This window comes from Epargyreus clarus, unplaced genomic scaffold (assembly GCF_041222505.1).
Source record: "Epargyreus clarus isolate Ecla_fem2 unplaced genomic scaffold, WU_Ecla_fem_2.2 ptg000008l, whole genome shotgun sequence".
Classification (NCBI taxonomy): Eukaryota; Metazoa; Arthropoda; class Insecta; order Lepidoptera; family Hesperiidae; genus Epargyreus; species Epargyreus clarus.
Window position 1 is genome coordinate 13,133,556 of NW_027332216.1, and position 12,392 is coordinate 13,145,947.

At 36.1% G+C, this 12,392-nt stretch overlaps 3 protein-coding genes across 3 annotated transcripts; 1 reads left to right on the forward strand and 2 right to left on the reverse strand.

The window, feature by feature from the left end:
• Positions 1–163: 163 nt before the first annotated feature.
• LOC140744191 (uncharacterized) lies at positions 164–8,273 on the reverse strand. Its single transcript, XM_073075688.1, has 9 exons — positions 8,226–8,273; positions 6,329–6,484; positions 6,138–6,209; positions 5,957–6,037; positions 5,590–5,716; positions 5,011–5,197; positions 4,099–4,272; positions 3,596–3,668; positions 164–563 (listed from the first exon to the last, which is right to left on the reverse strand). The coding sequence occupies exons 1-9, from the start codon at positions 8,271–8,273 to the stop codon at positions 399–401; spliced, it is 1,083 nt and encodes a 360-aa protein (XP_072931789.1). The 3' UTR covers positions 164–398.
• On the reverse strand, positions 858–3,089 carry LOC140744494 (NADH-ubiquinone oxidoreductase 75 kDa subunit, mitochondrial). The gene has a single exon (XM_073076109.1). The coding sequence runs from the start codon at positions 3,004–3,006 to the stop codon at positions 874–876; it is 2,133 nt and encodes a 710-aa protein (XP_072932210.1). The 5' UTR covers positions 3,007–3,089; the 3' UTR covers positions 858–873.
• On the forward strand, positions 8,272–12,293 carry LOC140744193 (uncharacterized). Its single transcript, XM_073075690.1, has 7 exons — positions 8,272–8,572; positions 8,825–8,993; positions 9,224–9,326; positions 10,346–11,065; positions 11,347–11,430; positions 11,661–11,800; positions 11,879–12,293. Exons 1-7 carry the CDS (start codon positions 8,391–8,393, stop codon positions 12,209–12,211), a joined length of 1,731 nt encoding a protein of 576 aa, XP_072931791.1. The 5' UTR covers positions 8,272–8,390; the 3' UTR covers positions 12,212–12,293.
• The last annotated feature ends 99 nt before the right edge of the window (positions 12,294–12,392 follow it).

The following is a 12,392-nucleotide window of genomic DNA, read 5'->3' on the forward strand; positions in this document are numbered from 1 at the left end:
ATATTTAATAAAATTTGATTGTGTTTTTGTAATAATCGTCTTTTATTTCATGCTCTCCCTAGTCAAACGAAACAAAATAAATTGGAAGTAGGTACATAATACACAAAATCCAAATTTAAATTAATAAATACAGTGAAATACACAATAAAAGTCAATTAACTTAAGAGAATATAAATATATCACTTAAAGAGAAAATATTTGCTAAAATACTTTTCAATATACCTATCTATAGGTACCTGCCTCACGAGGTACTGGGAAAGAGAATGACAAATCTTTATGAATAGTAAAGAAGGTTTTTTAAGGCCCCGTTTTACATCAATTATGGTATTGATTTTGTAAATTCGAGTCACCGTGTTAAGTAATAAGAAACGTAATTTATAATATTCTGAATACTGGTGTTACTCTAATGTTGTCTTCAAATTCGGCAATGCTGCAGAGTTGTACTTCTTATCCGCTAATCCTCTTCTTACTATGTCATTCACTCTCACCACTTGCAGTTGCTTCCTGTATGTTATCACTTCTTTCTCAGCCACTGCTAGATTATCTCTATTATTAAGGAGCACCTGTTGAAATGTATATAAAAATATAGGTCCTTCATTAAAATCTGAATGTGAGTAGGAATAAAAAAAAGTTCACATCTGAATATACCTATTCTTAAACCAATTTCATGATTACAAATGAATGGTAGAATTGACAGTTGCACACTAAGTATATTACAATTATTAGCCCCATCCCTAGATTTCGCTACGAAGTATCTTTACACATGTTCATTAAAGTTATTTTAATGCCATAAAACATAAAAACCACAAAGAAGAAATTATGTTCCATTAATTTTTATTTAGCAAAATACATAAGTCTATGTCAAGTCTTGTACTAAATAGCAGCATAACTTGATGTAGCAAATTCCACTACTGCCTTTTGCGCCCTGACCATTGTTGGAGAATTATAGGTAAAAGTATCTGAACAATAGTAATCCTTCAGCGTTTTCATATCCACATCCACTGGCCCGCTGATTCTCTGACTGGTATCAATGAATGGCGGGATCAATTCATTGAACAACTTTTTTTGGTATTCACCAAAGTTAACAAAATTCGGACTAACTTGAGCTAGTCTCCAACACAAAGAATTCTCATCACTATAAAATAAACAGATGCCGCTGTATTCTGCAAGCGCCCGAATTATCTTCCAGTCATGGCGGGCCTTCCCAGGCGGCGTGACAGCTGGCAAAGCGTACTGAGCGCGACACTCCACATTTAAAAATATCCCCCCCGCCTCCGAGTAGGCGCTCCCTGGCAAAATAATTGAAGCACACTCCGACCCTCGATCTCCCTGGAACCCTATATAAATTACAGTACAACCTGGAGGTGGGTTCCAATCATAAAATATATCGTCGGCTCCTAATGATATCAATATGCTAGGACCATACATTTTAATAGCGCTTAAGGCCCCTGGTTTCCAGCCGCCTTCTAAAGCACCAGCGAAGCTTGCCTCTCTCGTTAAAACATTGAGGACAGTCCATTCAGGATCTCCCTTAAAACAAGCGGCTATATTGCTCAAAGCACACATCATTGGACCGCCGTTTGGTGTTTCTAACTGGGACACCCCCACAAGTATAAGAGGTTTCTTGGCCCCTCTTAAGGCTTCACTTGCTTTACATACAGCAGACGCATCTTGTCCTAAATGATTTACGTAGTAATTAAATTCACATTTTGGACCAATAAAATAAATATCGCATTCGTTAAACAGGTATGCTTGCCTTATCCATGCATTTAAAACAGGAGCCTCAAACCTTGGATGGGTTCCTACTAATAGAATTTTATCTGCTTTTAAAATATCCTTCATATTTATATTCAATGAATATGCAGCCCGAATATCGATACCTGTTGAGGTGTATGTAAGATCTCTCTCTACGTATGCATGGTCTGATCCAAGCATATTAAGAAAGTCCTTCGCTGCTACTAACGTCTCGACGTTACAATAAGGCCCCGCTATTGCCATTATTTTACATGGATTAGTGCACCTTATTAAATTAGCAGTCATTTTTAAAGCACAGTCCCATTCTATTGGACATAGGCAATTTTCTTTTCTATACATGGGCGTCACTAATCTTTGCATCTCTAACGAATCTATCGCCCACCTTCCCTTGTCTGAAACCCATTCTTGATTAACTTCATCGTTTTCCCTTGGTAAGACCCGTAATACCCGATCAAATCTATAATTCAGAACAATATTTGTACCAGTAGCATCAGTAACATCAATTGAATTAGTTCTTTTGACTTCCCAGGGTCGGGCCTTGAATCTGTAAGGTATAGCTGTTAATGCCCCGACTGGGCATAAATCAATAATATTCCCAGATAGTTCAGAAAAAAACTTTTTGTCTACATAAGTACCAACTAACATATCAGTACCGCGACCAGAAGTGCCTAGTACATCCAAGCCACATACTTGGGAAGCAAACCGTATACAACGTGTGCAGTGTATACATCGCGTCATTTCGGTTCCAATAAGTGGTCCCAAGTTTTTATCCTCCGCAGCCCTTTTTCCCGTGAAATGTATTTCTGTGAACCTGGTGCGATCGCTCCCGAATCTCATCGATAGATCTTGTAAATCACATTCGCCACCTTGGTCACATATAGGACAATCTAACGGATGGTCTGCCAAAATGAATTCTAGGACACCTTCTTGGGCCTGTTTCGTTACACTGGAATTAGTTCGTATCTTCATACCTTTACCCACGGGCATCGCGCAGGCTATCTGTGGTTTCCACATGCCCTCGACTTGCACTAAACACATTCGACAGTTCCCTGCTATGGACAGACGGTCATGATAACAAAACGTGGGTATTGTTACACGTTCCCTTCGTAATGCCTGGAGGATCGTAAAATAGCTGGGAACGTTAATCGATTTGCCATTGATAAATATATTTACTTCGTTGGTCTGTGTCCTAATTTGTGTTTTTAGAAATATGTTACATAACGTAAAGAGTTCATTGCGTCTTCTGAACATATTTTCTAGATTATATTATACAACAATAAAGGGCACTAAAATACCAAATAACAATAAGTTAGATTTGTCAAATTAAATTGCCAATCTTGTGTCATTATTTTTTTTTTCTCATTGAATATAGTAATGGGACCTTTTTTTTTTGTTTACGAGGGTGTCGTGGGAGCGACACAGGGTTATGTGGGATTTTTACCGCACTAAACCCCCCCGGTGGCCATCCTCTACATTGCCAATAGGACTCCAGGATCTCCTACGGAACGCAACCGGAGTCCTTTGAACGCGTCGCCCCTTCTGGCTCCACCCAGGTGAGCTCCAGGACTCGCCACACCGTCTGGTGTTTACGACGGTATGCGACCACACACACCGCCGTCCTTCCCGGAGTTGCTTACCGGACGGCTCGACCTCCCAATTTTGCCGTCCGCCGGAAGCCCCCTTTTAGTCGCCTCTTACGACAGGCAGGGGATACCGTAGCCCTATTCTAGTCCCGGGACTACAGGGACGTTACTACGACTACGACCTACATGCTGAACTTGTTAATTTTCAACAAAAGACAGAAATCAGTGATTAATATTTTTGTGTAATTATTACTCACCTGATGAATTGATTTAACTAGTTGAACGAGAGCCTCTTTGAATTGCACAAAAGTTTCGGTAGCTCTCTGGTATCTGAAATTAATGAAATACATTATTTCCAACCAGTACTAAAATTTTATAGTTGAACAATTTTTATTATTTACTGAACTTAAACCACATAATAAGCATAAAAGCGACAAATAAGTAAATGATGAAATAAGTAAATGAAAAATGACGAAAAGCCATTCTTACTTATGATATTGTTTAGCTAATGACCAAATAAGATATTAATCACCACGCTTTTATTAGCTGGACCTGCATGTATGTATGTAACTGAATCTTTAAACTCGACTTTACCCACTTTGAACGGTCCGATTAATTTAAAATTTTGAACACTTATGAAAAACCGATGACAATACACGATTTAATAATTTTTTCACCTCATTAAGATCGTCAGGAATCAGGATTAACGACTTCCTGTGAAATTTTTGGTTTTTAGTTTTTAAACTATAAAAAATCTTACTTGTGGTCGTGTATGGCGTCAGTGAACGCGTAATCCAACGCAAGTCGCAGCGCGCGGGCGGCCCGCGGCGCGGCGGGCGCGGCCAGCACTCGCCGCGCGCCACGCTCGCTGCACCGCGCGCGGATCAGCACGTGACACGCCTCCGCGCACGCTGCAGTGCGTTCCCAGCCGCTTCTGGTTATTCAAAATTCAAATTCAAATCTCATTTATTCAAAATTGATTCATATAGAATACTTTTTGAAAGTCTACCACCGCTTCGGAAGGTATTTCGCTATGGAGAAGAAGCGGCGCAAGAAACTCCATACGTGTGCATATTTGCATCTTTTAAAGGGTATATAATATAGAATTTTACATAGTGGTACATATAATTAATTTTTGATGTTGGAGCTGGAGTTGTCATACCATACGGATTTATCATTTAAGTACTGCCGCAGTTAGCACAAGCTTGGTTGGTAATGACTGAATTGGTACCTACAATATCCATGTTTTCTTTTTGCACTATAAACCCGGCAGATTGGCAATTGGACGTGCCCATTACGTCCGCAACATTGAAAGTTTATGAGTTTGAAGCACAAGTTACATAAATGTATATTAAAATATTAAAATTTTAAGGTGAATAAAAAGGCAAACTTTATATTTTATATTGGAATTATGACTACCACTTATGAGATACAAAACTTAAGTAATAATCGACAAAAACGTATCGTCAGTCAAACATCCTACCGATCGTAACAAAGAACTAATCTTTAACGGGAATACACCACGCAACTTTTGAACTTTTACTTACAACTAGAGACACAATATACAACAGTTAAAGCACATACAACAGTTAATCAATGAAATTACCATCAGATGGACTGTATGCTCGTCTGCTACTCCTATATTATAAAAAAAAAAGAAAAGAGGACTTACTTGCCAACAGAAGCCAGTTTCCAGGCCGGCAACGCTTCATCTAACAGCCGCAACGCTGCATGTACGTACTCCACGGCGGCACGGAGCCGAGCGCTCACGGACGCGAGCGCGCCGCGCAACGCGTGCGCCCGTCCCAACGCGTCCTCTATACCCGTGCCCGGCCGGGAACCGTTGCTCCATGTTGAATCTTTTTGCAAATGAAGCACTGGTAAATGACTATACACGTGCATAGACAAAGTTACATTACGATTTAGGCCGATGATCTCTAATACTAAATTCTTGCGCGATTCTGTACTATGGAAGACACGTTAAAGCTAAGTATCCACAAACCGTCTGTCGCAGTAGTTGTTATTAATGTTAAATAATAAATAAACATTTTCAGAGTACTTATGGTGGTTTGAAAACATCCGCCACAGGGTTAGCCACTAATAGGGACGTATTACCCACCACGACCTCGCATTAAAGCAAATTAATGGATCGCGTTCCAAACCTCTCCCACATAAAAACGACAAAAATAACGTATTTTACACTACCCGAATTAGTTGCATATCGATAAACAAAACAAATCAGGCGATTTACCCAGTAATTGCTGCAACTGCTTGTACAAGGAACGGGTTCGCAACAACTGCGCGTGCAACAAGCGCTGCTCTTGTTGCAACTCCCGTTGTCTCGTGCATAACCACATAAGTTCTAAACGACGCATTTCCTACAAAATTATAGAAATTTAAACAAACGCTATTTCAACGATATATAATCGTTACAACTATGTTGGAACTCACATATATTTATTTTATTACTGAATCTGCTTTAAACTAAGTAGGTAAATAGAGATTAGAATATAAGATTTTTAAATCACTACAAATTATGTTTTTTATGTTTAAAAATCTAAAAGTATTTAAACAACGATTTTTTTAAGGCCGATTTTAAAATGAATGTTTAAAAATACCTTTCTATTAACATTTGCTATAAAATCTTCGTTTTCCGAGGCCAACATTGGACGATTGTACAGATCTAAGCTGACAAAAATCTGTTGAGAAAAAGGAACTCGGTCATTTATAAGTAAGACAACTCATAAGTATTAACAAAAAGATTATTAATAAATGTCGCGATTTCTACTATGTAAATACCTGATGTAGAGTTTTAGCGTAAGAATCTGTACTTATTTGCAAAACATTTCTTTCGTTGAATTCCTTTATTTCCTGCGAAAAGAACCGATCCATGATAAATCCAGTGATCAAAAACAACACAAAAGCTTATTGTTTTTGACACAATTTGCTGTATTTTAAATTGCAATAAATAATTTAGTTAGTTGGTAGACCTGCTGTATGCTTTCCAGTTCCGCTGTAACGACTGCAAGACGCTCCGCTGGGTAGGACTTCTCGCTTCTGGCGATCTCCTCATCCAACCTTCGCAGCATAGAGACCACTGTATCATTTTTATCTGATGTATTTAGCCACGGCGTGATATCCTGGTTCTAAAATTGAATTTCAAAGTAAAGAATTAACTCTGCATTGTTTTTTTAGGTATTATGAAAGTATGTCAGATTCAAAAGAAAGCCCTAGGTTATCTAAGATAAAAAGTTGTATTTGGAGAGCTCGTATCTAATTCGTTCTGTATAGTTTAGACTACTCCCTATATATACACATTCTCCCTGTAATTTATTTTGATGATAAAGATTAAAGACGCACTAATTCCCAAAGCGTTTACTATATTTAAAACACAGATTTATTTAAGCTGAAGCATAGGAGACTTTTCACAAAAAAAAACATAAATACTTACAGGTGGAATGACGTCAACTCTTTGAGAACTAGTCATACAACCCATACCAATCTGACCTGCGAATCGCAGGTTTATAGGAACTGTTCAAGCACTCGAGTCCAATTACCCATATGTGAACCATTCCGAGGTCTATACTTCGACTAATAGTACAGTAGAAAACCCTTTACATATTATTAGTTAGAATAGGTACAGGTCTGTGGTTAGTCTGTGGTGGTTAGATTCGAGCCGTACCAACAGTACCCGTACCTTTTATCACAGTACCAAAGATGTACAAATGTTATAGAGCGTACTTACTGCGTTCAGTATCTATTATATATATCTATCTAAAATAAAAAATAATTTTAGTTTCTTGGTTATTGAAAATAATTAAGAAAAAATATAATATACGGAGTATCATTGGCTAGTAATTCTTATTAATCAATTCGCCTTTATTGACATCTGAAATAAATAAATATACACTTAGACATTGATACGATGAATCAATGTCCGCCTAGCAGAGCGGTCATTGTATCGGTCTGTCAGAGAGTGCAGGGTTTGATATTCGGTCAGGCAGATATCTAAATAATTAATTTAAATTTCCGTTCTGTATCTGAGTTTGTGTATTGATCTATGTGTATGACCGTGGCCACCACACAGGAAAAAATCCTACTAATGTGAGTGTAAAAAGCGTAAGGATAAGACAAACACCATTAAAAGAGCATATCAATTTAAAAACCCCTATGGCGTGTCCACTAACCATCATGATTATGGTATACTCAAATAATTACATACACTCACGAACATTATTGGCGAAATGACAATGCACAAATCCCTATTAATTGTTATTATGTAATAGGTATGTACCCACATCATTAAAAATGAATGAGCACGAAAGTTTAAAATTATTCGATTAAAATTAACTGTGTAACTAATAGTTAACTTAAATAGTATAAGTAAATATGTAAATAAATGGTAAATACCTAGTATGCGTCAAATTATGTATTTATCATTTACTGATATACCTACCTAATTACTAGGTAATTATTGTTATCTAGAAATATTTTATTTAGTTTAGGTCAATCTTATTATACGTTGTAATCTAATGTAGAAAATAACTGACGGTGTTCTATCCAACACAGCCATCTGTTTGATAAATAATAAATTAAAACATTCTTCCTTAAATAAATTAAGCTTAATACATCCATACATGATTCACAACCACTTCTACCATCTTTATTAATAGCTAAAGTAAGTAGGTACGTAAAGAATTGCACAAATCATTAATAAATATTTTGGCAAATTATTACTATTTTTGATCATTATATGTATCATTAGCAAATATAAATACTGTTCCTATTAGTACAATCTGTAAATAATAGGTAGAAACCGTCAGATTTTTATAATCTCCTAAAATATTCATAAAGAACTACGAACGCCAGGCATACTGACATACTCACGGACATGATATGTTTATTGATGGTGTATCTGGCTTTGGTAGTTACCATGGTTACAGTATTGATATTGTTGTCACTACAATCATTGTCGGTATCTGGGCGCTTAGGTTATGTAAAATTCGCGTTTTTCTGAAAATAAAAAATTAAGTTAAAATTTCGTTAGTTAAGATGTCCGGAATAAAGCAAGTTAGGAACAAGAAGCTTCTACCCGATCTCCGAAAGGAGGGAGAACTTACCAAGGAAATAGTGCTGTCGACAAAGGAAAAACACGGGGTTCCCACCGGCTCCAGACTATTCTCCCATCACACGCTGGCTAGCGTCAGGAAATTGCACTTCTTTCACCCATTTTTGTAAGTTTATTTACAGGATTTTCGAAATTGAGAAAAGTGGTTGCACATCAATTTTTAATACAAACTTACAGTGGCCACCCGTACACAGAGTCTCATGACCTTATTCTTAATGGTACGTTTTGTTTTTTAGAAGGTATTATCGCCAAAAACAATGTTATAAATTACTTATCATCATCCTTTAAGTACCTACCTATACCGAAATACCTTAATTTATCAATGACTTAAATAACTCCATTACCTTACATGTTCCAGTCTACCAGATGACAGCCTGGACTTGATATTAGCAGCCACGTACAACCACTCAACGGAACGTTTCGCAGACAAGGAGGATCTTTACTTACAACCAGAGACCATCGGCTGCGACACCTGGCGGCGGCTGCGAAACACATACGATAAACTTCCACCAGTTGTGATTCCCCTGGTAAGCAGTAGTATCAGTAAATATACGCTTCTCTCCGTCGTTGATAATAGTAAATAGTGATAGCCTAGTGAAAAAACCTATATTTATGCCCGAGTTCTAAAAAAAATTAAAGGTCTGTGGAGTCTACCGATCCGCATTTGGCCAGTGGACTATGGCTCATACTACCTATAATTATATAACACGTATTCTTGCTTAAAAGCTACGTTAAAATGTTTTTTTTTTATGTACAGGGACATCCAATGAAGAGAGGAGGCATCAAGGAACGTAAGTCACCATTTAGTGTGAAGCTGATGAACTCAGGAGTCCATTCTTCGCAAACCAACCCCGGGTACAGCAGACAGCCAGCTGGAGGAGCCATATTCTTCTACTAGAGATTTCATGTGATACACATGATCTGCAAAATACCTACCTACGATTGCCTATTTTCTATTTGAAATGCGTGATTGCAAATTATGACTGAAATGCATAAGATTTACCTGTGTAGATTTTAATTACATTGGTTTAAATTTAGTCTCATGTTTATTTAACATTTTATTATTATTAATTATTATATATAGGTGCTTATGTTTGTTAATCATTAATCTGTGCTGAAAATACTCAATCTTATGACCTACAACCTACTAGCATTAAATGTAATTCTGCATATACTTATTTTTTAAATAAACACATTTTGTATAAAATTAATAATATTTTTCTGCCTTTAACCTTGCCCATCAATAGTTAAGGTACAACATGAGCTTTAAGTAAATAGTATTTATTGGTACAACTTCATAAATATCCCACCGTAAATGCCATTATTAAAAAATAAAAAGCACCTTAGCAGCTTTTTAAGTAAGTAGGTACGTAAATAAGTTGTCGCAAGTCCGTCTATTATTATTAAGTACCAATGTACTTACTTCCAACAGCTGATGTTGATAGAAACTTGTAACCCCTAGGCCTATTTTGTAATCCGATAGTGTTCTATGATATTATTCGAATTAAGAAAATAAACCAGAAAAAGGCAATATTTTCTTTTCTATTACATCAATAGATTAGTATAATTATAATCAAATAAAAATTGCCAATCTTTTCTTGTCTATTATTAAAAAGAAATAATACGACACATCGAATCTTCTGGCAGAAAGTGTCGAAAATATAATTTGTCATTTTAGAAATTAATTCAAAAATATAATCGGTGAAAATTTAAAGAATACATATTTAAAATAGCAATAGTATTATTCAATGTAAAGCTTTCTTGAATGGATTGTTTGGATTCTCTTGGTAAGTACTAACAACGAAGATATGTTGCTTTCTACAATTCCAAGACATAATTTCATCATACATTTGGAATATTCCAGACTTACACACTCCAGATAAGAAGTCAAATAGAGTGCGTTCATGGTACTTATACGAACAATACAAATCTCTAGAAAAGAATCAGTTGGATGCGGCCAAAAAACTGAAGAACAGATCCTGTCAGGATAGGATTTTGCATCGCGAACTGAACGAACGGCGGGCAAGGCGGCGGTTCAGTGATAACTACAGTCTTCGTCAAAGTAGTTCTCGAATAGAAAGAAATATCAAGAGTGATACAACAAGAACACCTTTCAGTGAAAGCAGTGATAGTTTCTTTGAAAGCGTTAGCGAACAAGAAGATGTTGTCAGTGGAAAAGGCCCAGAAGGCACATTAAGTCAACACTCAAAAACAAGCAAGTTTTATGATGATTTCAAGAGTTCAAACGACAAAAAAGATCTTAATAGTCCCTCCGACAGCATCACTAGTGTGTTAGAGATAACTGATTTGAACGAAAATATTGCTGACGACATTAAGGTGGAACTTGAATTTGTAAAGAAGAATATTGCTGAAATTATTAACTTGCAACTCGAAGCAGAAAAGGAATGTCTAGAAACTTGTACAGAGCTTTGCAATAATGACACGAATTCAGATAGTGAAAGTTTAAATTCTTTAGAAGATATTGAAACAAAATCTGTAAAATCTGTTGACAAATATTATCCGAAGTATGATAATGGAATTCTCGCAATATGGTCCAAATTAGTGACGTTTTCCTATAATTTGATGCAGATGAATCGAGGTGAGCAACATTTTAAGTCGAATGGCATTGTTTATAACACCTAAGTTCCCAGATAACACATTTGTAATCTATTTCTAGATCACAGAAATAAGATTCTAGGAGTATTGAGATCACGAAACATTGAACAGTGACATTGCATTTTCTTTTACTTCTTCTATAACATAAATAAATAAAATAATACCTATATTATGGCTCTGGTGCCGCAACACTGAAGATTTACCATTAAGATCATCTTAGACGCATTAAACATTAAATTACTGCACCAACAAATTATTTTTCAGGGAATTGTTATTACGACTTTAGCTCTCAGTTCCTCACTGCGGTGCTAGCTTTCGACGTTCTCCGTAGAGGAATCAATAGGATGTGTAAGTAATCTCTATGTAATATTTTTATTAATTTTGAAGAAATTTCTACTGATTATTTCTTTTCAGTTTGCGGAACATTGCTATGGGTGCTTATTGTTTCGGGTGTAGTATAGATAGGTGGGTATGCACTATATGTTAAATGAATTTAAATTTTTTGGATGAAACTATCCTTCTTGATGCGGCATTGAAAGCTAAAACGTTCATCTTCAAATAGGGTAATTTAATTCTAGGTCATATTTTGCAGCCCTACGTTTCACCCATCAAGTATACCAATGACGAAAGCGACGCCTCAGTTGATGCCAATGACAATTTCAGACAAAACCAATCTCAATCAAAGATAAGAAAATCAAACAAAAATATAAATCACAAGGTAAATTCTGGGCTTGTTTATTTTCCATACGCTTTCAGCAATGAATAAAATATATTTTAGTATTTCTTATTTTTCCAGTGTCGCATATTGAAATTTGAAGAAAAACCTAGCTATTGCCCAAGGAAATACTCTTCAGAAAACAGATCACAGTATTATTGCAAGTATTCGGTACAAAACAGATTAAACAAAATGAGAACACGTGGTGCGAGCGAACCGTGGCGCAGTGTGGCAAAATTTTCCGGCGGCAGAAACTCTCTTAAAGAAAAATCCTCGTGTAATAAATTCTTGGACAGGTTTAAAAAAGATAACTGTTCAAGTAACTGTAAGTGTCGGCAACTCAAACAAGCGATAAAACCAATATTAAGACTCTCCCGGTACATCGACATGATTTTGCAAGAACTCGATGATTGATTTGTTATTGTTAATTTATTTTGTTACTATATTTATTTTATAATTTTGTTTAATTTGATATTAAATATACACCTCAAAACTTCTTGTATTTATTGACTCAAGGTGTGACCTTGTTATGATTTATAACAGCATTTTTTCAAAGATGTGTGAGATAGGTAAGCTAGGCTAACGTTTTGAACAT

Bases quoted from the DNA above. Each gene is read 5' to 3' on its own strand.
- LOC140744494 (XM_073076109.1), bottom strand. From the start codon at position 3,006: ATGTTCAGAAGACGCAATGAACTCTTTACGTTATGTAACATATTTCTA.
- LOC140744191 (XM_073075688.1), bottom strand. From the start codon at position 8,273: ATGGTAACTACCAAAGCCAGATACACCATCAATAAACATATCATGTCC. The intron at 6,485-8,225 runs GTGAGTATGTCA...ATTCAATTTTAG, and splicing joins TCAATAAACATATCATGTCC to AACCAGGATATCACGCCGTG. The intron at 5,717-5,956 runs GTATTTTTAAAC...ATAATTTTGTAG, and splicing joins TAGCAAATGTTAATAGAAAG to GAAATGCGTCGTTTAGAACT.
- LOC140744193 (XM_073075690.1), top strand. From the start codon at position 8,391: ATGTCCGGAATAAAGCAAGTTAGGAACAAGAAGCTTCTACCCGATCTC. The intron at 8,994-9,223 runs GTAAGCAGTAGT...TTTTATGTACAG, and splicing joins CACCAGTTGTGATTCCCCTG to GGACATCCAATGAAGAGAGG. The intron at 11,431-11,660 runs GTAAGTAATCTC...ATTTAATTCTAG, and splicing joins TAGAGGAATCAATAGGATGT to GTCATATTTTGCAGCCCTAC.